General features: G+C 40.4%; 1 protein-coding gene across 1 annotated transcript; it reads right to left on the bottom strand.

Annotated features, from left to right (window-relative positions):
- Positions 1–149: 149 nt before the first annotated feature.
- Positions 150–26,112, bottom strand: LOC131523593 (proline-rich membrane anchor 1-like). Its single transcript, XM_058750090.1, has 4 exons — positions 25,981–26,112; positions 17,311–17,452; positions 9,935–10,061; positions 150–930 (listed from the first exon to the last, which is right to left on the bottom strand). Exons 1-4 carry the CDS (start codon positions 26,044–26,046, stop codon positions 828–830), a joined length of 438 nt encoding a protein of 145 aa, XP_058606073.1. The 5' UTR covers positions 26,047–26,112; the 3' UTR covers positions 150–827.
- Between the last annotated feature and the right edge of the window lie 1,619 nt (positions 26,113–27,731).

The raw sequence follows: 27,731 nt of genomic DNA, 5'->3' as shown, positions 1-27,731 counted from the left end.
ATGAAGGCTAGTTTTCTGTTCTCAGTATTTACATTCATGCATAATTTATATACCACTTTATACATACATTTTGACTGCCTGCTGACAATATATTCAGCACTCTTCACAGTGCAAAAGAAAATTTCATATTTCTTAGGGCACTTTTTAAGAAAGGCAGTTGCACAGACACAAGAACAACAAACCCAAATCCACTGCTCTAACAGATCCAAGTCATGCTGTCTGGCACACCAGCAAGGTCAACAACATCAGTAATTATCTTAATTATGACCTTCCTGGATTATGGGTCATTATAAATCCTCCCACCCTTATAAGTGCATCAAACTCGCCTGCTGCTTAACCCGAACCTAACATGTAATCACTACACAACCGAGTGCCTTCACTCTGTTCAGATGCCCGCTCTGCCTTCAATTACTATCATTTAGTAGCACATTTAGTGTTCTAACCTTGAGGAGATAACAGACTGGAAATATGTCATGCGCTGAAGAACCTGTGTCATGTGCATCAGATCATGCATCAACATTACACACCACTAGTTTCAGAAATTACATTTCAGCAATTTCCAGTCCAAGTTGCATAAATCATTGTGTAAAATAAGTTTAAAAAGACATGACACATGTTAACATTAAATGACTGACTATATGGAATCAGTTTGATTCAGACATCTGTCTTGAACTGGGTTTGTGTGATTTATAGCATGCAAATGTCACTGATGCAGATCATCACAGCAGCCCCGTCGCTTCACATTGCATCCGGAGGGGCTCTGGATCGCTTTGCATTATTCCGACCTCTTTGACTTTTTGATTAGCTGGAAACATTTCCTTTGGGTTTCACACACTTCTCGTGCCCACCGCAACACTGTTGGTCTTTTTGAAAGAGCTCACGGCATCTTCTCCACAATTTGTACCATTCTTCTCCTTCTTCATCGGTTTCCTGCACACGACAATAAAAACAAGAAAACATTCTCAGGATTTGCCACCCCTGATAAATATAGTCATGCTGTAAAGATAAGCCATAAGAGAAAACACAGTCACTTTGTCAACGTTTTTCGTGCTGAACATTCTGTCCTGCTCACAAATCATCTCTACGCCCCTGGCTGTAATCTGAGTTATGCTCAGCTGTTAGTGTAAGACAGTGTTATTCAGCATGGCCTATTTATATCCTCCTGCTTTCACTGCATCTCTGGTCATTGTATTTGTCCAGCGAGCCTACAGCGCGTGTAATGCAGGCCTTTACTGAATACAGAGTTCTGAATCTTTGTTCTGAACAGGCCTGTATGGCAGCTCTGTTGGCGCTGTGCTCCCTGAAGGTGCATTAGAAGCCATCAGCAGAGAGTCCTGCACGGAGACACATCAAAAGCAGCACCAGCATATTACATGACCATCGAGCAAAATGTTACATAAATGGTAGTGCGGTTTCATTGGATAAAATGTCCTTTCCTTAAGCTACTGCTAATTAAAACATTGTCTGTGGGCTAGAACAGCAGGGATTCACTTTAAATGAGAAAACTGCAGTAGCTGGCATGAAATACAAAATTTAATCTTAAACTATTTAAACAGCGCTAGCTCCTTCTTTTATAATTACTGCAGCTCTCATAAGCTTAAAGGAATAGTTCACCCAAAAATGAAAATTTGCTGTTAATTTACTCTCAGACCATCCAAGATGTAGATGGCTTTTTTTCTTCAGTAGAGCAGTAAGAAAAAAAGTAGAACAGTTATTTTGGACAATTTGTTTCAATGAACTGGTTCAAATAACCCATTCACCAGTTTGTTTACATAATCACACAATGACGTAACATATACATGTGGATGTTTCACATGTCTGAAGTATATAAAAGGAATAAACTAGTCTTTATCAGCTCACCTTTTTACATAATCCGTGAGAAACCATAAAAAAAAATTAATTTCTTCCCTTCATTCAAGCTCTCAGTTCACACATGTTCAAATCAGCGGCTCTTCGGTCCGAGTCGAGTTCAGTAACTGTTGGAGGAACTGGAGCACTGAATGATTCATTCGTCACAGGACCAGATACGCCGCTACTTCGGCTAATTTCCAGTTGGAGTGACAGGCATCTGAGAGTGATTTTGAATGAGTAACTCCTAGATCTGTGCAGCTCATGAACTAGTTCACTCAAAAAAACCTGTTTAAAAGAATGATTAGTTCGTGAACCGGACATCATTCCGCACCATTTGCCTGAGGCCCGGGATTACAGGTAATAATGCTGAAAATAATGTTCAGTTTCTTGCACAGACTGATCGCTTCGCTTCATAAGACCTAAGGGGTTGATAAGACCATAAGGGGTAGGTTAAGGAGCCTAATGGTTAAGGAGTCGGGCTTGTAACCTGAAGGTTGCCGGTTCGATTCTCACGCTGGCAGGAATTGAAGGTGGGGATTGTGAATGAACAGCACTCTCTTCACTCCTCCCCGGGTGCTGGAGCAATGGCTGCCCACTGCTGTGTGTGTGCACTTGGATGGGTTAAATGCAGAGCACCAATTTCAAGTATGAATGCAGAGCACCAATTTCAAGTATGGGTCACCATACTTGACAATACATCACAACTTGACTTAACTTAATATATCATCAGGAGCCACGGGGATTCATTTTGTGTTACCTGATGTGTTTTTTTTACTCTCAAGCCATTGTTCGGTAGCCATTGACTTGCATTTTATGAATCAAAATGGACTGCAATTTCAGCTAAAAATCTTCTTTACTGTTCTACTAAAGAGAAAAAGTCACCTACATCGGTGTCACCTACATTTTCGATGGCCTGAGAGTGATTAAATGAACTATCCCTTTAATTGAGAGATAAATATTTGTTATAAAATTTGTATAAATATTTGTTATAATATTTATATAAATATTTTGCTTTTCAAATTCATCGCACCACAGTGAAGGTTACACTTTCCCTTAAACATTTATGTCAATTATAACTTAAAATCTTTAGAATAGAAGCCCATGAACAAAGTTTGTTTCAACTCCCTATGATTAGGAGGCATACAGCATATGCTCGTGTCCCAGTGGGTTGGAGCAGATGGCGGGTGAGATGATTTCGCTGCTGGGATTATTGATCAGCCGGAGCTGTTTGATTCTTCACTCAGGTTTAGCTTGCGCGAGCGGCACTGCTGCGAACACAAAGCACCTACAATTCACTGAACGAAGCCTATCGTCTGCCAGCGATGGAAAACAGCAACACCTGCATGTACAGTTTGTGAATGACTCAGGAAAAGGCATTTCCCAACAAAATCATCAAAACACAAATCATCACCCTATGATGTTGTGTGCGAGGTTATTCAAAAAAATTTGGAGTTTGGAGCATATTTTAGGAACAATAATAAAAATACATTGAAAAACTATTATAATCATTTGTACTGCTTGATGATCAGACCTGTGTGGCTTCACATTGGTTTTAACATTGCTCCTGAATCAGTCACATTACACTGGTCCCCCAATCGCCATTGGACAACCTACGGTTTTGGTAGCACCCAGGTTCCTCAATAATAGATGTCATCAGCTGACATGTGGCAGGTGGTGACACAACACTTCACAGAGTTAATAAATTTTTGATATCAAAGCTGCTCGAGTGCAGTGCCCACCCGTGTTTGAAGTCTGCTGGAGGACACCGACAGGACGCTCATGCTGTAATGATGCTTGAAATCAAGTCAGATTCTACTGCAGAAGATGCACATTTCTACACCTAAGTCTGTGTTTTAGTTTATTGTTTTTATTTTCAGTATCCTTTATGTCCGTGTAGATCAAGTACCTGGCTAAACATTTTGATTTAAATTATTATTTTTGTTTTCTGGTGAAAAAAATAAGTAAATGAAGAGTGTGTGAGAGACCTCAAATGTTTTAAAGTTTGAGGTACTATCAGTGATTGCGTTAAATACATATCTTAGCAGTGAATATTACTTGATCTAAGACTTTGCGATTTCAAGTTTTCCTTTCTCTTTGGAGTGTTACAAGCTATTCATGCATAGATAAGATCCCTAAAACTGCAAAGACTAAAGTCTCAAACCCAAAGAGATATTCTTTATAAAAGTTAAGAGTCGACCACGCCCCTAAAATGGCTCATTTAAACACGCCCCCACATGTCTACGTTACGGTGTGGGAAGATATGCAAAACAACGCCCAAATGTAAAAGCAAAGAAAGAGGGCGTGATTTTTATTCTCGCTGTAGTATTGTTGCTGCCGCCGCCGCCATGTCCTGGAGACGCTGTGTTTCGTTGTGAAAGCGAAACTACTTACTTTGAGCTTCCAAAAGAGGACACAACTAGAAATCAGAGGTTAAGTTGTATTTACAACTCTGTTCCAGAACAGTTCAACCCAAATATTAGAGTGTGTGCAGCGCATTTTACGGAGGACTGTTTCCTGAACCTGGGAGAGTAGCCTACAAAGCCAGCTGTGCTCAATGACTGTTTCTATAAAGTGGGGCAATTCCAACTTTGCAAGGACAGTCTGGTGCTTCTGACTCACAGACTGTAAGTATGTTTTCATATTGAAAGAATTTGCTACTGACGATTCAAACGCGAGTTTTGAGCAGTGTAGAGTAGTGCTTGTTGTTTGTCATTTCTCCGATCACAAATGCAGACATGGTAATGTTTAAAAAGACTGTATGAGTCATTATAATCAGTAATTATGTCCCCACTGGATGCAACAAATGCCTCGTTAATAATGGGTTTTAGTCCTATCGTGCCGGGACACGCCATCACAATACGGTAAGGGGCGTAACATTTCCGTTACACGCTTGAGATATTTGTCCAATCACAACGCACTGGATAGCTGGCCAATCAGAGCATGCCTCGCTTCTCAAAACTATGAGCTTTGTAAAAATCGACGTGTTTCAGAAAAGCAGAGCATAGAGGAGCAACAATAATGTACAGTATATGGAAAATAATGTGTTTTTGAACTTTAAACCACATAAACACATTGCATTACACCAAATAATGTTCTTTATAGCAAGGGCATATGACCCTTTAATACTTAATCCAGGGGAGGCCACTCTTTCCTTAGTCAAACATGTAATTACAATACTGCATATTTGAATCCTTGGTAGCTTCAGAAACAGTTAAAATGAACAAAATTGCTACTTACAAATATGCCTGAATATGTAGACTCTTATGAACACTACTGAGGGCAAGTAAATGTGACCGTTTCAGTGTATTTTTTTGTACACAGACGGGTATGTGCAATCGTCTTGACAGAGGGAAATAAGAAATACTAGATACAACAATAATTGTTCTTCAGATATTCCTTTTTAAATAAACGTAGTATCAGCTGTAAGCAAAGTAACCCACATTTGTGTTTTGACCACTGAATATTCACTCATAGAGCCGCACTGAGATCCCAGTGTCTATGGGACTGAGGGCCTTCAAATGAAGATACCAATAGAAAAGTTTGTTAGGAACCAGAATCTAAAATAAGATTAAGATATACAACTCGAATTCCGGAAATGTTGGGACGGTTTTTAAATTTGAATAAAATAAAAACTAAAAGAATTTCAAAATCACATGATCCAATATTTTATTCACAATAGAACATAGATAACATAACAAATGTTTAAACTGAGAAATTTTAAAATTTTATGCACAAAATGAGCTGATTTCAAATTTGATGCCTGCTACAGGTCTCAAAATAGTTGGGACGGGGGTTTGTTTACCATGGTGTAGCATCTCCTCTTCTTGTCAAAACAGTTTGAAGACGTCTGGGAATCGAGGTTCCAGCTGCTGAAGAGTTCATGGTCGTCTTTAGCCCGATTCGGACGGTAATTGTTTCTCATATGGACGTCTGTAAAAATAAATTTACATATCACCTCAGTGATAAAACTCATGGATTCGGATGGCAATTTATTCACGGTGGAGGAGCGAGTTCTGTGATCCTACGAACCCGGGAACGCGTTGCTCACGTGACGAGCCACATGATTGTCTGCTGTAAATAAAATTAATTTTATGCTGCATTCACGCCATATCGTAATTATCGTAATTCCGAGATGACAACACTTGACGTTCTAATCAGAGCTGTTCACGTCCTCGGACTGGGGATTATACATTTCTATAGCCACAGTCAACAAAATGAACCCACGACTGCGCAAAATGATACTGGCAGCTGTAAAACACATTACATTAAATTTGTATGCTACTGCTAAATGTTGCAGAACACAGAAACCGTGTCAGGTAAAAATAATTACAAATCGTCTGTTTGTTTGTTTGTGAATGAATTAATGATGGCGATAAATATTGCTAACCTAAACAAACAGCAACAAAATAATAACAGTATGAACACTTACATAATGTTTTTATATTATAGTACATTATATCTATATATGTATCTATTTTCCCCCTATTTAGAGCAGTGATAGGTTTCTTTGAAAGCGCTGCCATTTAGTTCCGCGTGAGGTGCATTACGATACGGTTATTACGATATGGCGTGAACGTACCTTTATTTACAAATTTATTCTTATTATTGTGTCAAGTCAAGTCAAGTCACCTTTATTTATATAGCGCTTTTAACAATACAGATTGTGTCAAAGCACTTAACAGTATCAAACTGGAGGATAGAGTGTCAGTAATGTATAATGATAAGATTAAACACTCAATTTTCAGTTAAAATTTTTATTTTATATATTTTTGTGTAAAATGTATTTAAAAATACTTATGTAAAATGAATTCTTATTATTCCGAGCATATTTTATAATATATAATCCTATTTATTATTTCATTATTTAAATCTCCTGTTTAAAAATAGGAAAATAGACGCACTATAGTTTTATATAATTATAAGCGATATATATATCTGTTTATAATACACATTTTAAAATTGTATTGCATACTTCTGCCATAATAAAGACCCATTTCGAATGTTTACGTGCTTTTCTTCTCTTTCTGCTCCCAGTCGCTGCGGTGGAGCAGTTATGAAGTATTGTTTTTTTAAATACTTCCCAGCACTTCAGAAATAAATATGTATGCAAATTACATCGAAGTACAACGCTACCTTCGATTTTTTCTCATAAACTTAGAGATGTGGATTCGGACAGCAATTAAATTACCACACGACCTTGGTGTTTGTCAAAAAGCAGTAGGTAATTCAGCCAGGGATTTTTACGGGGGTGGTGAGAGAAAAACACAGACATCCTGGATTCAGACTGCATTAAAATCACCAACTACCCCCTATAAATGGTGAAAATCACTTAAGTCCCCCTGAGAAACAATTACCGTCTGAATAGGGCTTTTGACGTATTTTTCATTTAATGATGCAACAAATGTTCCCTATAGGTGAAAGATCTGGACTGCAGGCAGGCCAATTCAGCACCCGGACTCTTCTAATACGAAGCCATGCTGTTGTAATAGCTGCAGTATGTGGTTTTGCATTGTCCTGCTCAGAGCATGTGAGCGGAGCTGAGCGGTGAGAATTTCCGCTCCCCGCTCACGTGGGTGTTCACTCCCCCCGCTCCACCGCTCAAAGTCGCACCAGACCGCTCCGCTCAATTCCGCTCCCCGCTCACCTACAATTTCATCCCGCTCTGGTGAAATCGCTCCACGCTCGCTCAAATTTAAAATTCCTCTGCATGCCTAAAACCTGCCGTTTTCAACCGAAGCCTTACGCCTGGGAAACACTGCCTGCGTGGCGGACGTGGAACGGGTTTATTGCGTGACTGCTGCGGAAAAAATCCGCTTCACTTCTATTCTGTCGCGGGGCCGCGGTTGCGGTGTGGTTGGACCGCACCTGATATGCGCGTAGTCCGCAGGCAGTGTGGATGCTCTAATCTGTTAACATAGGCGCGGAAAGTAAAATCAACACGCAGCAAACCCGCTCCGCGACGCGTCCGCCACACAGCCTATATCCTATAAAGAACTCACAGCAACAGCAACATCAGTCAAAATAGAACATATTTATTTCAAACAAACACGATTAAAATACGAATCCTCACATACTGAAATCGTATCACTACATTCCCGTTCATATTCAACATCATTATCATCTAGTTTTTTGACAGCAATTGCGCAACTGTATGTCGGTTTGCTTTTGGAAATGTTTCACGAACTCCATCTCTCCTTCACAACGAACGATTTTTGAAGTGTAGGCTGACAGTTTTGTTAATTGTTGAAGGCCAGGTGAATTCTGGGTGGATCTGTGCATGCCCTAGACTCGTGGTGTGAGCGGTATCGGAGCGGAACCGGAGCGAGACAGAGCGATCGCTCCGGCCTTTGGATAAAAACCCGCTCCGCGCTCCGACTATATTTCGCACGCTCCGCTCCCCGCTCGCTCCCCGCTCCGCTCACATGCTCTGGTCCTGCTGAAATGCACAAGGCCTTCCCTGAAATAGACGTCATCTGGAGGGGAGCATATGTCGCTCTAAAACCTTTATATACCCATCAGAATTCATAGTGCCTTCCAAAACATGCAAGCTGCCCATACCGTATGCACTTACAGTATGCACCCCCATACCATCAGAGGTGCTGGCTTTTGAACTGAACTCTGATAACACGCTGGAAGGTCTCCCTCCTCTTAAGCCCGGAGGACACGGCGTCCATGATTTCCAACAAGAATGCCAAATTTGGACTCGTCTGACCATAGAACACTTTTCCAATTTTAAATGAGCCTTGGCCCACAGGACACGACGGCGCTTCTGGAGCATGTTCACATATGGCTTTTTTTTTTGCATGATAGAGTTTTAGTTAGCATCGGCAGATGGCATGGTGGATTGTGTTTACCGACAGTGGTTTCTGGAAGTATTGCTGGGCCCATTTAGTAATGTCAATGACAGAATCATGCTGATGAGTGATGCAGTGTCATCTGAGGGCCCGAAGACTGCGGGCATCCAACAAAGGTTTCTCCAGTTTCTCTGAATGTTATGCACTCACATGTTATGCACTGTTGATGATGAGATTTGCAAAGCCTTTGCAATTTGACATTGAGGAACGTTGTTTTTAAAGTATTCCACATTCTTTTTACGCACTCTTTCACAGATTGGAGAGCCTCTGCCCATCTTTACTTCTGAGAGACTCTGCCTCTCTAAGACATCCCTTTTATAGCTAATCATGTTACAGACCTGATGTCAATTAACTTAATTAGTTACTAGATGTTGTCCCAGCTGAATTCTTTCAAAATTTCTTGCTTTTCTTTTGTTGCCCCCGTGCCAACTTTTTTGACACCAGTTGCAGGCATCAAATTTGAAATTTGAGCTCATTTAGTGGATTAAAGTGTAAAATACCTCAGTTTAAACATTTGTAATGTTCTCTATGTTCTATTGTGAAAAAAAGTATTGGCTCATGTGATTTGAAAGTCTTTTAGTTTTCATTTTATTCAAATTTAAAAAACGTCCCAACATTTCCGGAATTCGGGTTGTATTTAATACTTCTTGGGTTTTTGAACTGTCACCATGGGGATAAAATGGACTGCTAAAGTCAACTAACTTCAATTAACAAACCTACCAATCTGTATAAAAATAAAATGACGATGCTGCCATCTTTCTAAAGTCGCTTTATTAATATCTCCCAAATACTTCAGACTGGTCAGCTGACAAGAACCCTCCAATTTGCATAACCTCTTGCATAACAACAAATATCTTCCTTGATTGTTCCTTACTGTTAAGGTGAAATTCCTTAGCTAGTGCTCCAAAATAAAAGGAGGAAGGAGTCATACGACATTCATATGCACAAGTGACGTTTGACCAAATCTCACAACATTATATAGCACCACAAGTGAAAACCACTACAGCAGCCTTTCCATTATGTCACCCCACTTGTACAGCACTGAAGCCTCAATCTTCATCCAACCCTGCAGAATCAGAGTTTTCTTGCATTGCTGGGTTATTTCAATAAGCTCTTAATATAAGCTATGCAATAAACTATTAAGCTGGTTATTATCAGCAGCACTACATAATGCACATTAGGCACAAATTAGACATATTTAACACTAACACTGTGACAGCGCTACATACCTTTTTATGGCCTTGTAGCAGATAATGACAATCACCAACAGAAAGACAGCCAAAGCACTTCCTATTGTCCCAACCACGATGATCTCCATCCACCAGGGCCTAGGCAGATGAGCAGAAGCCTCCGGAGCTGAAAGAGTGATCATCATGCATCAAATTCATCATTAAACACATTAGCCCCTTTCACACAGTAAAACCAGTAAATTGCCGTACGAGAATGGCTTTAACGGTAAGTACAAAAATGTATTGTTCACAAAGGCAATGACATTTCTAACTACACAGCAGAGTAAATGCGTCATCTGCGTCAGAATGTTATGATTGGCCCAGAGTAGATGTCTTACATCAGCACGTTGTGAACTCATATGTGCTCATACCGGTAATCTTCATTCTGCGTTCACACACAGCAGAATTCTGGCAATTTTTAGGGCTGACCCCTAATAGTCGACCAATCGTTAATCAACCAGAAGAGGCTTGGTCAACCAAAATTTTATTAGTCCCTTAGTCGCAGAAAATAAATAAATAAAAATCCACAGGCGAAGTCACGCAGTTCGTGACGGACAGATATCGTTCATCGACCTCAGATATGTCTTATCTGTGCGCAATAGTGTCTGTGTGGAGTGTGTAATCTGAACAGTTGCTCACTGCAGGACAGATGGAGGCGCCGGTGCGCTCACTTGCTCTTAAAATACTCCTTCATTTTTGGTCATACGGATAAGAGTAATATAACTTTCAAATCTGTAAAGACTCTACATTTATTTGTGTGCACTCACAATAACAACAAAATGCACTTTTGTAAAATAATGAAAGTAAACAGGATGCGCTTTCTGCCATCTCTGTCTCTGTGAACTTGAGCGCAAACTCTGTGCATATCTTTGCCTTACAGACATGAAAAATATATCTATAGAGAGTGAAATGTCTATTTTCAAATAAACCAATTCAAATGGAAAACAAATGTTCTCAGATTATGCAATCCATGTGAAACATGCATACAGGCGCATCCACTACTGCAGAGATGACAAGTCAGTGTCGCCGACTTCATCTGTTAAACCGAGAACAAAGAAAGCACTACTTTATCAAATTTCTCTTTACTGTTTTTCACTGACACGTTCATAATCATTACTTCTGCCGGTGTGTTGTGGCAAGCTTTATGTGTGTGCTCGAGCACTTATTAGGCTATGTAGGCAATTAAAGGCTCGTTATAATGATTTAAATGGTTTATTAATAAACGTGCGATTAGTTGACTAATGCTTAAAATGAATGACTACTAGTTGATCAGAAAAATCCTTGGTCGAGGGCATCCCTAGTAATGTTACAACTTCTCATACCAGTAAATTGCCAGAACAAATTTACTGGTATTTTTGAAAAGGTCCTGTTCACACATGATCTCTTAAATGTAATTTACCAGTAAAGTCTGTATGTGTGAAAGGGGCTATTAATAAATGTCAGTAATGTGTATGGATCAGTTCAAACTAAGGTATTTATTATGCACAGCAGGGGTCACCAAACTCGGTCCTGGAGGGCCGGTGTCCTGCAGAGTTCAGCTCCAATCCTAATCAAACACACCTGAACCAGCTAATCAAGGTCTTACTAGGTATACTAGAAACCTCCGGGCAGGTGTGTTGAGGCAAGTTGGAGCTAAACTCTGCAGGACACCGGCGCTCCAGGACTGAGTGTGGTGACCCCTGATGCACAGCATACCTAATGTGTTTATGAGGATTTGTACTTCACAACAAGTGGAAAAATATTTATCAAAAAATCTATAAAATATAGATTTAACAAATCAATGCTTTTAAAAAAATATAACAAAATGCTAGAGTTTGTAATGCAGGCGAACTCAGAACTGAAGGAAAGCAGGACTCTCATTCACTGCAGTCCTATGTGTATTCATGAGTGATCCAGGAGACAAAGATGTTGTGATGCCAAACCCTCTCACAAAAGAAGTCGTCGTGTGTACAACTGTGACGACAAGCGCTTATCAGGATCAACTAAATGCTGGATTTTCAAAAGTATGTGAAATATTTAAAGTTCGCTGCACAGAATCTTTAAAATACATCCGAGAGTTTTACACACTGGTCTGTTATTGTGGCGACATTTCCACGCCCCGAAACGTGATGCTGAACAAAACGAACTGTGATTGGTTGTTTGACATTGTCGGTCAAACGGCATCATGGACGAGCTTTGGCCAATGAAAGCTGCCATGGATTCCAGACCTTCAGCCGTCAGTCTACGCGAGACTACTGTCAGTTGCTGAATGTAGTGGATATTCTGTGTGGTCGTGTTTTTGTTCCCTTCTCCTTGTGCTTTTGGTTTCTTGCTTTTGTTACTTTTAATAAATCTCCTCCATATAGATCTACAGGTGCTGGTCATATAATTAGAATATCATCAAAAAGTTGATTTATTTCACTAATTCCATTCAAAAAGTGAAACTTGTATATTATATTCATTCATTACACACAGACTGATATATTTCAAATGTTTATTTCTTTTAATTTTGATGATTAGAGCTTACAGCTCATGAAAGTCAAAAATCAGTATCTCAAAATATAAGACCAATACAAAGAAAGGATTTTTAGAAATCTTGGCCACCTGAAAAGTATGAAAATGAAAAGTATGAGCATGTACAGCACTCAATACTTAGTTGGGGCTCCTTTTGCCTGAATTACTGCAGCAATGCGGCGTGGCATGGAGTCGATCAGTCTGTGGCACTGCTCAGGTGTTATGAGAGCCCAGGTTGCTCTGATAGTGGCCTTCAGCTCATCTGCATTGTTGGGTCTGGTGTCTCTCATCTTCCTCTTGACAATACCCCACAGATTCTCTATGGGGTTCAGGTCAAGCGGTTGCTGGCCAATCAAGCACAGTAACACTATGGTCATTGAACCAGCTTTTGGTTCCTTTGGCAGTGTGGGCAGGTGCCAATTCCTGCTGGAAAATGAAATCAGCATCTCCATGAAGTTTGTCAACAGAAGGAAGCATGAAGTGCTCTAAAATGTCCTGGTAGATGGCTGCGTTGACTGTGGACATCAGAAAACACAGTGGACCAACACCAGCAGATGACATGGCAGCCCAAATCATCACAGACTGTGGAAACTTCACACTGGACTTCAAGCAACATGGATTCTGTGCCTCTCCACTCTTCCTTCAGACTCTGGGACCTTGATTTCCAAATGAAATGTAAAATTTACTTTCATCTGAAAAGAGGACTTTGGACCACTGAGCAACAGTCCAGTTCTTTTTCTCCACAGCCCAGGTAAGATGCTTCTGACGTTGTCTCTGCTTCAGAAGTGGCTTGGTAGCCCTTTTCCTGAAGACGTCTGAGCGTGGTGACTCTTGATGCACTGACTCCAGCTTCAGTTCTCTCCTTGTGAAGCACTCCCAAGTGTTTGAATCGGCTTTGCTTGACAGTATTCTCAAGCTTGCGGTCATCCCTGTTGCTTGTGCACCTTTTCCTACACAAATTCTTCCTTCCAGTCAACTTTGCATTTAATATGCTTCGATACAGCACTCTGTAAACAGCCACACCTTTCAGTAATGACCCTCTGTGAATGCATATTGCTGATTATTGCCTTTCATTCACTTAAGTTAATGGTGTTTGTGGTCACAGTTTCATTCACGGATCCTTTATATCAGATACTACAACTTGGATAAGATTCGTAAAAGTTTCGCACCTAGGGCGCGCATTACAGACGTTGATGCAGAAACGCGGATATGTAGAGTTTTGATTATGTCACTTCCTGTTTGTTGCTGCCGCGTGTTTTGAGTTGGCGCTCCAAGTTAATTCTTTATCGTCTATTTTTTAATCTTAAAATCAATTTAATACACCATCATTTTCGTTTCAATAATGTGTGAATATATCCACTATTGCAGGGGTCAGCAACCTTTTCGGCATGATGTGCCATTTAAAATTTTTCTGGTTAACCACTGTGCCAATACCACCTCCCTCCCCCCTCTTTTTAATGCATTCTGTATTTACAGTATTATGTATACAGTACATAAACATTTTTAAATGATACTATAAAAAACAATATTTGATATTCATGCAAATAGTTTCTTAAACTTTTCAAAAGTTTCTTGAATAACAAATATACAGTGTAACTGAACACCACTGTATGTGTGTGTGACAAGGTCAATGCATTAAAACTGTTCGGTTTAATCACCGTTCTATATTAATGTGGTGCTTTAATTGATGCGCACACACAAACATACCACTCGCACACAGAGATCGGAGATCGCGCTGTGCAACACATTCAGAAGCTCATAAATTTCTTGTCAGCGCTGCCATATGACTTTTATTAATCGATACTGAATCACTACATTATAATTCTCAGCGAGGGGGGTAAAATCGCTCTTTTTTAAGTAACTAAACTCAGCTTCATTGTTTGTAGAGCGAGACACAGATGCAGACAATTCACACATCTCTCTCTCTCTCTCTCTCTCTCTCAAAATGGCCATATTTGAGAGAAAAAATTAGAGTAGTTTGCATCACTGGATATAGCTGTCAGTCATTTAACATTTCTATTGTAAAACAGCTTCATCTTACCTCGTTCTCTTTCAAAGCTAAACTGATGCTTCGTGCTCAGCATCTGTGAACAGATAAACCCTGCCTACTTTGATTTGATGGTATATTTCAGACATTTGGAGATTGACAAGCGCTGTTAGATGCTGAGGCTTTGATCTGAAGCGTCTAGTATGTGCAGCGGTCATGCATGCATCCGTAGACTAGCGCAAGTTAATTCTCACAATTTAATAGTATTTATAGCTCCTAACAGGCTGTGTGACTATGAGAAGTTATTACCGTACCTCAAAAATGTACGTCAGTATGCAGTTTTCCCTATTGCTCACATGTCAGCAATTATCTCTCTGCATGCCACTGTTGGCACGCGTGCCGTAGGTTGCCGACCCTGCCCTATTGTAATCTACAAAAAAAAAAAAAAAAAATCGGAGAGCCTTGCTATCACTAGTTTTATTTTGATTTCCCAAGGCCGCTACTAGCTTATAACCCATTAGTATCGCCAGCACAGCTGCTGCTAATCTTGCTTACATTGCTTATACTCTATTCACACACATAACCATTGTTTTACTCATTGATTACTTGCTTTAATGCCAGATTTGTGTCTACCTTTGAGTGCAGGTGAGGACACCGAGTGCAGCTCGAGCTGGAGGCCGTGGAGAAGCATATCCGCTAGCTGCAGTCCGGCTTTAAAAGCTGCCAGGGCTGAGCATATCCACAAACTCATAGAAAATAACCAAAACAATCCAAGGTTTTTATTTAGCACAGTGGCTAGATTAACAAATAATCAGACGTCACCCGAACTAAACATTCCCTCACAGTTTAATAATAATGACTTTATGGATTTCTTCACTGATAAAGTAGATAGCATCAGAAATACAATAACAAATGTAGATTCTACAGCATCTTGTATTTCAGCTTCATTCATTGCACCCAAAGAAAAACTGCCGTGCTTTACAACTATAGGACAGGAAGAACTAAATAAACTTGTCACTGCATCTAAACCAACAACATGTTTATTAGATCCTGTACCCACTAAATTACTGAGAGAGTTGTTACCTGTAGCAGAAGAACTGCTTCTCAATATTATTAACTCATCGTTCTAAATTATCTATGCCAACAGAGTGTTCAAAATGTAAAAGATTGGATAGCCAATAATTTTCTCCTATTAAATTTGGATAAGACAGAGCTATTACTTATTGGACCAAAAAAAACAGTACACAGAATCTATTAGATTACAATTTGCATCTAGACGGATGTACTGTTACGTCCTCTACAGTCAAAAATTTGGGCATTATATTAGACAGCAACAGTCTTTTGAAAATCATATTTCCCATGTTACAAAAACAGCATTCTTCCATCTTAGAAACATTGCCAAGCTATGAAACATGTTACATGTTTCCGATGCAGAAAAGCTAATTCATGCGTTCATGACCTCTAGACTGGACTATTGTAATGCACTGCTAGCTGGTTGTCCTGCATCTTCAATAAACAAGCTTACTATGTCCAAATTGCAGCTACTAGAGTCCTTACCAGGTCAAGAAAATATGATCATATTACCCCAATTTTACAGTCTCTACACTGGCTACTTATTAAGTAGCAAGTACATAATATTACTACTTACTTTTAAGGCCCTTAATGGTTCAGCTCCTGCGTACCTAACTAGTCTTCTATCACACTACAACCCATCATGCTCCCTAAGGTCGCAAAACTCTGGCCTCTTGGTAGTTCCTAGGATAGCAAAGTCCACTAAAGTAGGTAGAGCGTTTTCGCACTTGGCTCCCAAACTCTGGAACAACCTTCCTGATAACGTTCGGGGTTCAGACACACTCTCTCTGTTTAAATCTAGATTAAAGACGCATCTCTTAAGTATATCATAACCTTGTACTTCAGTTATATCTCATCAAATGCACATTATCATTCTTTGCTTGCTTGGAACAGAAGCTACACTAATGTTGTCTCTATTTGCTTCTCTGAGGTAACTAGAAATTACAGAAGCTTCAGTCTGGATCCAGTCCTTACAAAGATCTGAGATGATCGAACACTTGAGAAGAGATGATGCCAACCCCTAAGAGGACGTCAGATGATGCCAACCCTGAAACAACATACAATACCAAATTTTGCTATAAGTTTAATCGCAACATATAATCATTGCTATTAATAGTGCTCACCGTCTGTTTGAATACGTCATAGAAATGTAGAAACTTTAATTTTCTCTAAATCTGCTTTGCAATGATTTGAATCATGAAAAGCGTTATACAAATAAACATGAATTGAATGTTCTATATGTCTAAAGTATAAAGAAAGAATAAACCAGTCTTTTAAACTCCTTGATTTTGCTTAAACAACTTAAAATATAATCTGCATGCACAATTAACTATAGTAAAATGTATTTACATCTCTCGGCAGAAAGGTTTTTGGAAGGTTTAAATAAAATGCTATTTAATAACGGTAGTCATAATAAGCATATTTCCAGTACATGCCTCAGGCTTGCACAGTATCATAAACTCACTCATCAGAATCCTTGGTAATCCTTGTGGATTTCTTCAGAAAAACTTTGCCCACTGTTCAAACTATGATTCAGCTTTGTTTCCATTAAGGTGGAAGTACAGTGTTCAGCATATTATATGGAGTAACAGGAAGTGTGGAAACTGTGGGAAAATGTAAATAGACCTTGTGCGTTTCCTCATTGAGAACTAAAAGAGCGCTGAAAGTCTTCACTGGGAATAAGACATAGTGTGAGACAAAGGTATGAATATGATACATACATGTTGAGACTGTACTCAATGTAATATGAATACCTCAATGACTCTTATCTCCATCTGACCTTTGGAGAAGAGTCCACTCAGACTGACGTGTAGTGATGGCTTACCTGCAGCAGTCAGAGCTGGCGGTGGAGGAGGAGGAGGTGGTGGAGGAGGAACAGGAGGGTACGTCCTGCAGGGGCACAGCAGCTGGCACCCCTCAGCTCCTCTGTTTATGCTGTGCTGAGAGCAAGACCTCTGGAGCTCCGCCTGGAAGAGAGAGAAGCCGCTAATGCAGATTATCCAAAGTTTGTGGAGCATGTGCACGTGAATGTGCGACATCAGTGGCGAACAACCAATCACAAGCCTTGGTTAAAAGCTAAAGGTTAAGAGTTTGAAGAATATGATTAATTTAAATGCATTTACAATGAAAAAGTACTTGTTCATGAAAGAGGACAGATAAAATAAATTATTTTGCTTTATCAGTCACAAGTGAAACTTAAGTTAGTTTATATTGTTGGAAATATACAGCGATAGAGACTCAAACATGTAAGGTCACAGTCATTTTTAAAGCGTTATCTTACAACTTATTTATATTATATACAATCTGTATCTATTAACATTAATTTAAAATAAATTATTTATAATAACTGTTAAACTAAAATTGCTTGTGTGTAATGGATTAATAATAATATAAATCATATAATTAAATAAATCATAAAATAATGTCATTATCATTAAAGCCAGACCATTTATTTTTTTATTTTTTGTACTAGTGACCTTTAATTTGGAGCAAGATAAACTGGGGGAGTGACTTTTTTGTGTCAGACATGCCTGTGTCAGTTTGCTCACATCTGATTGGTCCAATTTCAGTTTGAGATCTCTAACTCAGAACATAACCTGCCCCGGAGCAGGTTAGCTGTGGAGTGTAAGTTACTATGGCAATGAACGCAGCTAAAAGCCAAGCTACTTTCATGGTACCTAAAACCCAGAGTTGGTACAGGCCCCAGATCATTCACAAACGAATACATCACACGGGCTCAAAACAAGCAGAGACTACCCTGCGGCATGATGAGAGACGGCGTTGCTGGAGAATGAAATGTCTGTGCAAACAGGGTGCACAGAGGTATGCAAATTCATATTTTGACAGGCAGGCAGGACAGCCTATCGTAATGTTCGGACCAAACATATTTATTGGATGAACATTTTATGGTCCTATGCTTTCCACAGACAATATAAATACATATAAATAAATTTAGACCACTTAACCTTGATGTCACACAACAGAAGGAGACAGACAGGTGAGTAGTATTACTACCTCCTTAAAGTGGGCGAAGAAGGCTGAGAGTGATGTAAACACAGAGTTTATTGAGCAGAATGGATGCAGACTTAGCTGGACATATCTCTTGCAGAGGACTGGATAGGAAGCACATGAAGGGTTAGAAGACGACGGATTCTGGATGACTGAATATGGGTCTGAATACCAATGCATTGGATCGTATCAGGTAAGGAGTCTGTTGAGTTCGTAAGGACGAGATCAGACAAGGGATTGCAGGAGAGGTGACTCCTTATAGTGAGTGCTGATGATGAGGTGCAGGTGCCGTAAATCAAAACTCCGGGGAAAGTGAAAGAGAGGTTGGAGCGTGCTGATCTGGTGACGATGGGTGGTAATTGGTCTGTGATGGTTGTGACTCCGTGACAGTACCCCCTCCTCTATGGTCGGCTCCTGACGACCGGATGGAGTGCTGACGACGATGGGGTCTACCTCGACCCCTTGGAGCTGGGCGATCTGGGTGTTCTGCGTGGTATCGTGTGAGGATGATTGTGGTATTGATTGTGCGCTGGATCGAGGATGTCACGACGAGCGACCCAGGAATGATCCTCAGGCCCGTAGTGCTCCCAGTCTATGAGGTATTCCAGCCTGGGACCCCGTCGCCGCGAATCGAGGATGGCCTGATAGATGGTCTCCTCGTCTGCAATTTCGGGAGGAGGAGGTACCTCATCGCCACCAGATTCTGTGGGGAAAGGCAACAAAGGTTCAGAGTGAGGTTTAAGGAGGGACACATGGAAAGATGGTGAGATGCGGTAGTGAGGTGGAAGGTTTAGCCTGTAGGTGACCTCATTGAGATGCCTCTACACAGTGAATGGACCTATGTACCGAGGACTCAGCTTACGGCAAGGCAAGCGGAGACGGATATCCCATGTCGAGAGCCACACCTTCTGACCAGGTTGGTAGCGAGGGGTTGGTGTTCTTCGGGTGTCAGCTTGCCTCTTGTGTCTCCTCACTGCATGTTGGAGATGCACATGAGCTGAGTCCCATACTCTCTCGCTCTGCTGGAACCAGTGGTTGACAGCTGGGACCTCCGAGGGCTCACCCGACCAGGGGAATAGCGGAGGTTGGTACCCAAGGATACATTGGAACGGGGTGACCCCGGTGGTGGATTATCTTAGGGAGTTCTACGCATACTCCGCCCACGAAAGGAACTGGCTCCAGCTGTCCTGGTTCTGGTGGCAGTAGGACATCAGGTACCTCCCGATTTCCTGAATCTTTTGCTCGGTCTGACTATTAGTTTGAGGGTGGTAACCAGAAGAAAGGCTTACTGACACTCCCAGCAGTTTGAAGAAGGCTTGCCATACTCGAGATTTGGGATGACTGAATATGGGTCTGAATACCAATGCATTGGATCGTATCAGGTAAGGAGTCTGTTGAGTTCGTAAGGCGAGATCAGACAAGGGATTGCAGGAGAGGTGACTCCTTATAGTGAGTGCTGATGATGAGGTGCAGGTGCCGTAAATCAAAACTCCGGGGAAAGTGAAAGAGAGGTTGGAGCGTGCTGATCTGGTGACGATGGGTGGTAATTGGTCTGTGATGGTTGTGACTCCGTGACAGTACCCCCTCCTCTATGGTCGGCTCCTGACGACCGGATGGAGTGCTGACGACGATGGGGTCTACCTCGACCCCTTGGAGCTGGGCGATCTGGGTGTTCTGCGTGGTATCGTGTGAGGATGATTGTGGTATTGATTGTGCGCTGGATCGAGGATGTCACGACGAGCGACCCAGGAATGATCCTCAGGCCCGTAGTCCTCCCAGTCTATGAGGTATTCCAGCCTGGGACCCCGTCGCCGCGAATCGAGGATGGCCTGATAGATGGTCTCCTCGTCTGCAATTTCGGGAGGAGGAGGTACCTCATCGCCACCAGATTCTGTGGGGAAAGGCAACAAAGGTTCAGAGTGAGGTTTAAGGAGGGACACATGGAAAGATGGTGAGATGCGGTAGTGAGGTGGAAGGTTTAGCCTGTAGGTGACCTCATTGAGATGCCTCTACACAGTGAATGGACCTATGTACCGAGGACTCAGCTTACGGCAAGGCAGGCGGAGACGGATATCCCATGTCGAGAGCCACACCTTCTGACCAGGTTGGTAGCGAGGGTTGGTGTTCTTCGGTGTCAGCTTGCCTCTTGTGTCTCCTCACTGCCTGTTGGAGATGCACATGAGCTGAGTCCCATACTCTCTCGCTCTGCTGGAACCAGTGGTTGACAGCTGGGACCTCCGAGGGCTCACCCGACCAGGGGAATAGCGGAGGTTGGTACCCAAGGATACATTGGAACGGGGTGACCCCGGTGGTGGATTATCTTAGGGAGTTCTACGCATACTCCGCCCACGAAAGGAACTGGCTCCAGCTGTCCTGGTTCTGGTGGCAGTAGGACATCAGGTACCTCCCGATTTCCTGAATCTTTTGCTCGGTCTGACTATTAGTTTGAGGGTGGTAACCAGAAGAAAGGCTTACTGACACTCCCAGCAGTTTGAAGAAGGCTTGCCATACTCGAGATTTGGGATGACTGAATATGGGTCTGAATACCAATGCATTGGATCGTATCAGGTAAGGAGTCTGTTGAGTTCGTAAGGACGAGATCAGACAAGGGATTGCAGGAGAGTTGACTCCTTATAGTGAGTGCTGATGATGAGGTGCAGGTGCCGTGAATCAAAACTCCGGGGAAAGTGAACGAGAGGGTGGAGCGTGCTGATCTGGTGACGATGGGTGGTAATTGGTCTGTGATGGTTGTGACTCCGTGACACTAGTGATTGCTATCGGAATGTGAAGAGACTTCCAATCAACACAACAACACAAAATGTTTTTGAACCACATCACCAACCCTGCCCTGCCTTTAAGTCATTTCATTCATTTCAGCAGAATGTAATTAAAATGTTACGTCAATCCCACAACACATCTACTTATGCAACGTTTCAAATAAGAAAAAAACTATAATGCAACTAGGGCCAAATTATGAGAAACAGAAACGATTAATTCATTATTTCAGGTTACGCAGTCCGTTAGTTTCCCGACCTGAGCCGCTCGTTCTTTTGTCACGTCACATCCCCGTAAACTGAAGCTATGCAGTCTGTACCAGAAAAATAATTGATTAATTAATCTCTCGAATCTTTGGGTTCGAGTCGTTCTTTCTTTTGTCAAATGCCTGCTTCTCAGCTCAGTACAACAAACACAAACATTACATATTATTAACTGCATGCTGTTAGTAAGCTTTATCAAAGTGATCTTTCCCCATCATACAGATAAAGTTTAAAGCCTCTTTATTACCACATCCAATGTTATGAAAGAGAACCATCTTGACAGAAAGTCACAAATGTATAAATTGTAAGAAATAAAAAAGCTACAATTTGAGACCAGAAACAAATCACATGTAAACTTGTTTGTAAAGAAGGTTGGGAATTATTAACTCATTTCTGTATCCAATACTGCTGTCATATCACGTGACAAAAGAACGAACGACTCAGACCCGAAACCTTGAGAGGTGAACTAATCATGTTCCCAAGTCATATTAGACTTCCTTCAAATTGAATGGCATACTGGTTGTCGGTCGTTTGCCTTACTTCATGTCTCTTACCTGTGTTCTCTGCTTGTTTCTGGTTATTTCTAGTAAACAATTCTGCTTCTCCTCGTCTTTTTCTGTATATTGTATAAAATAACTGTATTTACCAAATAAGCTAAAACAATAAATGAAAGAGGGAACATTTAAAAAGGTTAGAAAAGTTGCCTTTATAAAGGCAAATGTAAGACTTAAATATCACCCCTTAATGGAGAGTTTCTGGAAGAGCTTTTGTTACTTCTTATCCACCTTATTTTTCAATGCGTAAGTAAGCTGTTTTCTGTGAATGTGCGAGACTTCCGGTTCATTAGCCGCTGTGGGGAAATAATGAGAAGAATAACAACATGCAGTAAACAGTAAAACTCTTTGCACTACAAACCAGTGTGTTCATAATTAAGATAATCCATTAAAATAATATGGTAGGACACTCCAGTTTGCAATATCAAGCAGTAAAACGAGTGGTTTTGTACAGCCAAGCGATTGACACTGGAAGCCAGATGCATAAAATTGACAAATGGCCATGTCCGCTCTAATGGGAAAAACAAGGTGGATAAGTATGGGATTATTTTCCAGTTTTATATCTTGGCTTCACTGTATCCTGCTAAGTGTCCTCCTTTCTGGTGTTTTAGAAATGGCCAGTAACCAGTAACCAACACGCCGCTCAGGATTCAGAGCAGCAGAAGTCGCCCACCTCCTTCAGCGCTGAAGTGGGAGGCTCTGAGACTCATACATTACCGCTGTGTGGGTGATAATGTACAGTATGGAAATAAGGTAGAAACACATCTACAGTACACAGCTGCAGCTTTAAAACAAGCTGTGGAATTCATTAATACCACTGACTTCAGTGATTCGTTCACGTGTATTTGTTTCATCCTAAAGGAGAACATGCAAAGGTGGTGTTTTCCATGAATAATCTGCAGAGATTGGTGCTAATGACTTCACACAGCTCCAGTCACTCTCCCTGTTGCTTCGCAGTTGCAATTTGCAAAATAAGTCATTCAACATTTTAACGCCGGACACTCAAGCTGTTCTGTAAGTGTCAGATGTTTGCTTCAGTGGGATAATCGCATTGATTCACTGTGAAAAAGACCCAGCAGAGGCTGTATTTCCTTCACCAGCTGAGGAGGTTCAGTCTGCCGCAGGATCTGCTGAAACAGTTCTACTCGGCCGTCGTTGAGTCTGTCCTGTGTTCATCTGTACCTGTTTGGATCACTCTGGGCCACACACATCCAGCACACTCTCTCTCTTCGAACATGGAGCACCCGACCATATTCCACCTGAACAACACTTAACACACCTCAAGACTGCACATCTGGTCATAGCTTCTCAAAACTGTTCATCTGTTGGGCAAAATGTCTTAAAAATATATACACCTGTTCTATTAACGCCAAGCATCACCTTATTCGGTACAAGGTGTTGCATAGATTGCATTACTCAAGGGTTAAACTTAATGCTTTCTATCCTACTATTTCCTCTCTCTGCAATAAGTGTGAATCAGCGGAGGGTTCTCTTGGTCATCTTTCCTGGACATGCCCTAAACTTGGTGAATTCTGGTCAGAAGTTTTTCAATTTCTTTCAGAAGCTTATGCATGTGAGCTTCCTTTAGATCCTGTAACTGTGCTGTATTTGGCTGGTCAGCCTCCTTGCAGCACGCTTTCCGAGTGCCTATACAGTATGGTATGATGATCGCAAACAAATCCATTCTTTGCATTTGGAAGAAAAAGTCGAGGCCACTATTCAAGATCTGGTTGTCTGAACTTTCTTCCACCTTTCATGTAGAAAGGCTTAGGTATAGTATTTCTGGAAATATAGATCTAAACTTCTTGGAGGCCTCTCTTCAATCACCTGTTAAAAATTTCCAATAACCATGACACCACTTGAAACTTTGTAATTGTAATTTTGTTTAATTTCTGTGTCAATGTTAATGTGTGTGTGGGTGTGTTTTTTCTTAAATACCAAATTTGAATATTTTAATCTTTGTATGATTTTTTCTCTCTCAATTACTTGTCAAAGCCAGCGACAATGTTAACACTTACAAATCTGCTCTCTATTTTTAGTGTCACTTTCCCTATCACCCTTGCTTGCTTTAAAGCTAAAATACCCAGGTGATTATTTATTATTATTATTTGAACTTGTCTATAATGTCACATTGAGCAAAAGTCTGTTTTGACCTCCCTTGCCTCTGCCCGGTGTTGTGGTTAACTACTAAATTGAATGTGAAGGAGATGTTTGTTTGTTGTTGTTGTTTTACCCTTTCATCTCATACCTGTGTAGGTGTGTTTTGTCTTGTTTCGTGATTGTTGTTTTGTGTGTGTCTGAAAATCCAAAAATGTCTGTATAAATATAATTTTTTTTTTTTTTAAACTGTAAATTAAAAAAAAATCTGTAAATAGCACATATGCACATTTTATAATTCTGTCTATTATTACTTTTCCTCTATTTTTTTATTACCATCTAGTTATTATTATTTTTAATTTATTGTCTATTCTTTATATATATAGTGTGTTATATTTCATTTTATTACCTTAAATTATAAGTATGTCTGCACTATGCCCGTACTTTCTGCACTGGAAGCTCCTGACACAAGACGAACTGCTCGTGTGTGTAAACATGTAAAGCTCTCTCTGATTCTGATTCAGGAGCGTTTTTTGCCTTTCATCAGTACTCCGTTAAAAAGTGTGCCAAATAAATGATCTTTACCACAGCTTCATCGCTGATAACTGACAAACATTTAAAGGGTCGTAGATAAATATCGACCTCCTTCAGCACCTGTTTATTGTTGACTTACAAATCATCCCATAACACTGTGAGAAACCACGAATCAGTGCGCGAGTGAACTGTCCAATGAATCAAACTGGAATCGAGTTCAGACTTTTTTACCGTCTCATTTGGCCGATTAGATCAAAAGTGTGATTCATTCATTCTGATGCTGATATAATAAACACATGACAGGTAAATGATTCGTTATTGTCATCACCGTCAGATAAGGATTTATCAGAAATACAGTTTTTCTCAGTGGCTTTGGTGCATTTCTCGAATCAGAAATGAAATTCTCAAAACTACTTTTTCAAACTCCACATCATCTAGTCACTTGTGCACATCATAAAAGCAGTTTCTCATTATTTTGAACAATTATGTACATTTGTCTGCGTTTCCTACGTTATCAGTTGCTAAGGTCATGTTGCCCAGAATCGTACAGTGCTGCATGCAAAAGCAAAGCTCTGCCTGAGGACAGTTTCCTGTGTTTGCCTCACTACAGTAATTTTGTATTTTTGCCTTTGTGCCCATATTTCTTTTTCTTTTCTATATCACAATGACAGTGTTTTTATTTTATTTTTTCCAAGCCTCTAGTGAAAGTGTAACTGTGAATCCTATCCAGTCTCTTTCAATCAATATCCCACATACAGTAATGTGTGAATTTGTACTTTTGAAATGAATATATGGCATACATAAGAAGTGCCTTCTGCATTTCAGTACAGTAACTGTCATCTAAACAGTTCAGGTAATACTCACAGAACGCACTGTTAAACTGACACCATGACTAAGCATTTTTTATCTTGTTTGTGAACGATGACACAAGGACTCTTTATTCTGATGGCACTGATATGTTCATTGACATACATACTTACTTTTGAGAAAGATTTTGAGTAAGTTACAGGCTTTTGCAGGTAATCTATTGTGTGGTGCTGTTTGTACAAACTGTTTTGAGAAATGCACATACTTCTTTGCAAATTTCAAGGATGATTCGAGAAATGCACCAAATTAGTGACTTGAGAAAAACTGTATTTCACTGAGGCTCCTGACCCAGTAATAAAAAGAGTCTTCTTTTAATTAAACGACCTTTTAATTACCCCTCCAATTCCTAAACTCTGAATGATCAGCACGGGATGCAGATGCTTCGTTCAGACATACCTGACACAAGAGAAGACACGATGAGAGCAAGCAGTGACCAAACACAAGAGGCCAGAGGTCCAGCATCCCTCCTTCACTCCCGCGGAGAACCGGAGGCACTGAGGAGATCTGGAGGAGCCTGGACAACACAAGCACAGCCGCACTTTCACTCAACGCCTTGTTTTCTGAAGCATGCCTCCGTCTCATTGACTAAACTGCACTCAGCCTGCTGAGTACCTCTCGTACCTGCTGCATGCACCTGTTCCAGCTCAGGACTAGAAACGTGTTCTTCATCGCTGTCCGATAGTCACGCTGATCGATGTTAACTACATAGATGACCCTAAAAGCAGCAGCAGAGCCTCCAGCGGACAGAGAAACCCATGGTCAGCCCAGCATCATCCCTCTCTCGAGTATGAATAAAGCTCCTCAGATCTCTGCAGAAACCCAGTCTCTCCGACTCACTCCTCCCTCTCTTCTCTCTTCTCTCTTCTCTAGTGCTCTAGTTCTCAAGAGTTTAATGGGCTTCTCTTCGAGCTGTTTCCTCCGGCGCAGTTCTGCAATCATCCTTTACATTTGCAAACCGATAAATGCATTTCTCAAAACAATTCGTACAAACAACATCACACAATAAATTACCTGCAAAACTTTCTCAAATTCATTAAAAAGCACTTATGTATGTCAATGAACATGCCAGTGCTACAATCACACAATCACGATGTTTAGCCGTATAACATACACTCTGTCAGTAGTTCCTGATGTACATTACAGTTTGCATGACAAAGACCGAAAACGCACAAGGCTGCACTTTTTCTGTATGACTTATATCACTTTGCACAGGACAGATTTACACATTTCTGTATGTGGGGTATTGATTGCAAGAAACAGGATTCACAGTTACGCTTTTACTGTTGGCTCTGTCTACAAATGAAAGTGGACTACTGTAATATGAATCATTACAGTAAGTGTACAGTATTACAGTGCACATTGTTTGATTACATACCTGTTCTGTCTACAAGTGTTTGAATGATTGTGAATATGGTCCATAAAAGTGACCCTTATTTCATCAGAAACGTGTCTACTCACAGCCTCACTCCTCCTCTTCTTCTTCTGTTGTTCTTTCATTATCAGAACGCTTCAGAGTATTTCAAGATTCACTGGTGAAATTCATCAATTCAGGACACATTTACAAAATAAAGTCTAAGCGATACGTATGAAAAAGATGCTTGACAGATTATGATAACTATAGTTTAATGACTAGATAATGTGGAGTTGTTTTGACAATTTCACTTGTTATCTGAGAAATGACAAAAAAATATGACTTCAATTATTTTCACATTTATTTTATAATGAAAAACAAACAAAAATAAATAACAGGAAAATATATATATATTTTGTTAATATAGCCTAACTTTATAAAAAATATTGTTAATCATTAATTAATAATTCATGGCATGAAAATAATTTGTTTTACACAATCATTCTATAAAAAGAAAAAAAACTTTCATACACATTATCAATTAATAGTGAATTACTTTTTACCTTTACAATTATGAATAATTATTTTTTTTAGGGCACGAACAGAACTTCTTTTACTAATGAAAATGTGAGAGACAATAAAACTAAATCACCGCACAGGGAGCACACTCAGACTCATATCAACTGAAGAACTGCACTCATGTATTTGAAGGGAATAACGCTATGCTGGAGAAGTGCGCCCTCGGGTGGCATTTCATTACAAACGTGATTCCTGTGACAACATTAAATATTCTGCA

Source organism: Onychostoma macrolepis, chromosome 17 (assembly GCF_012432095.1).
Source record: "Onychostoma macrolepis isolate SWU-2019 chromosome 17, ASM1243209v1, whole genome shotgun sequence".
NCBI classification, from domain to species: domain Eukaryota; kingdom Metazoa; phylum Chordata; class Actinopteri; order Cypriniformes; family Cyprinidae; genus Onychostoma; species Onychostoma macrolepis.
Note: the sequence above shows the minus strand (reverse complement) of the source record. Positions and strands in the feature narration are given on the sequence as shown.

What these genes read in the sequence shown, in the direction of transcription:
- LOC131523593 (XM_058750090.1), bottom strand. Translation starts at nt 26,046, where the DNA reads ATGCTGGACCTCTGGCCTCTTGTGTTTGGTCACTGCTTGCTCTCATCG. An exon ending in GCCAGCTCTGACTGCTGCAG is followed by an intron (nt 10,062 to 17,310) that starts GTAAGCCATCAC and finishes TCACTCTTTCAG; the next exon opens with CTCCGGAGGCTTCTGCTCAT. An exon ending in TGCTACAAGGCCATAAAAAG is followed by an intron (nt 931 to 9,934) that starts GTATGTAGCGCT and finishes TGTCGTGTGCAG; the next exon opens with GAAACCGATGAAGAAGGAGA.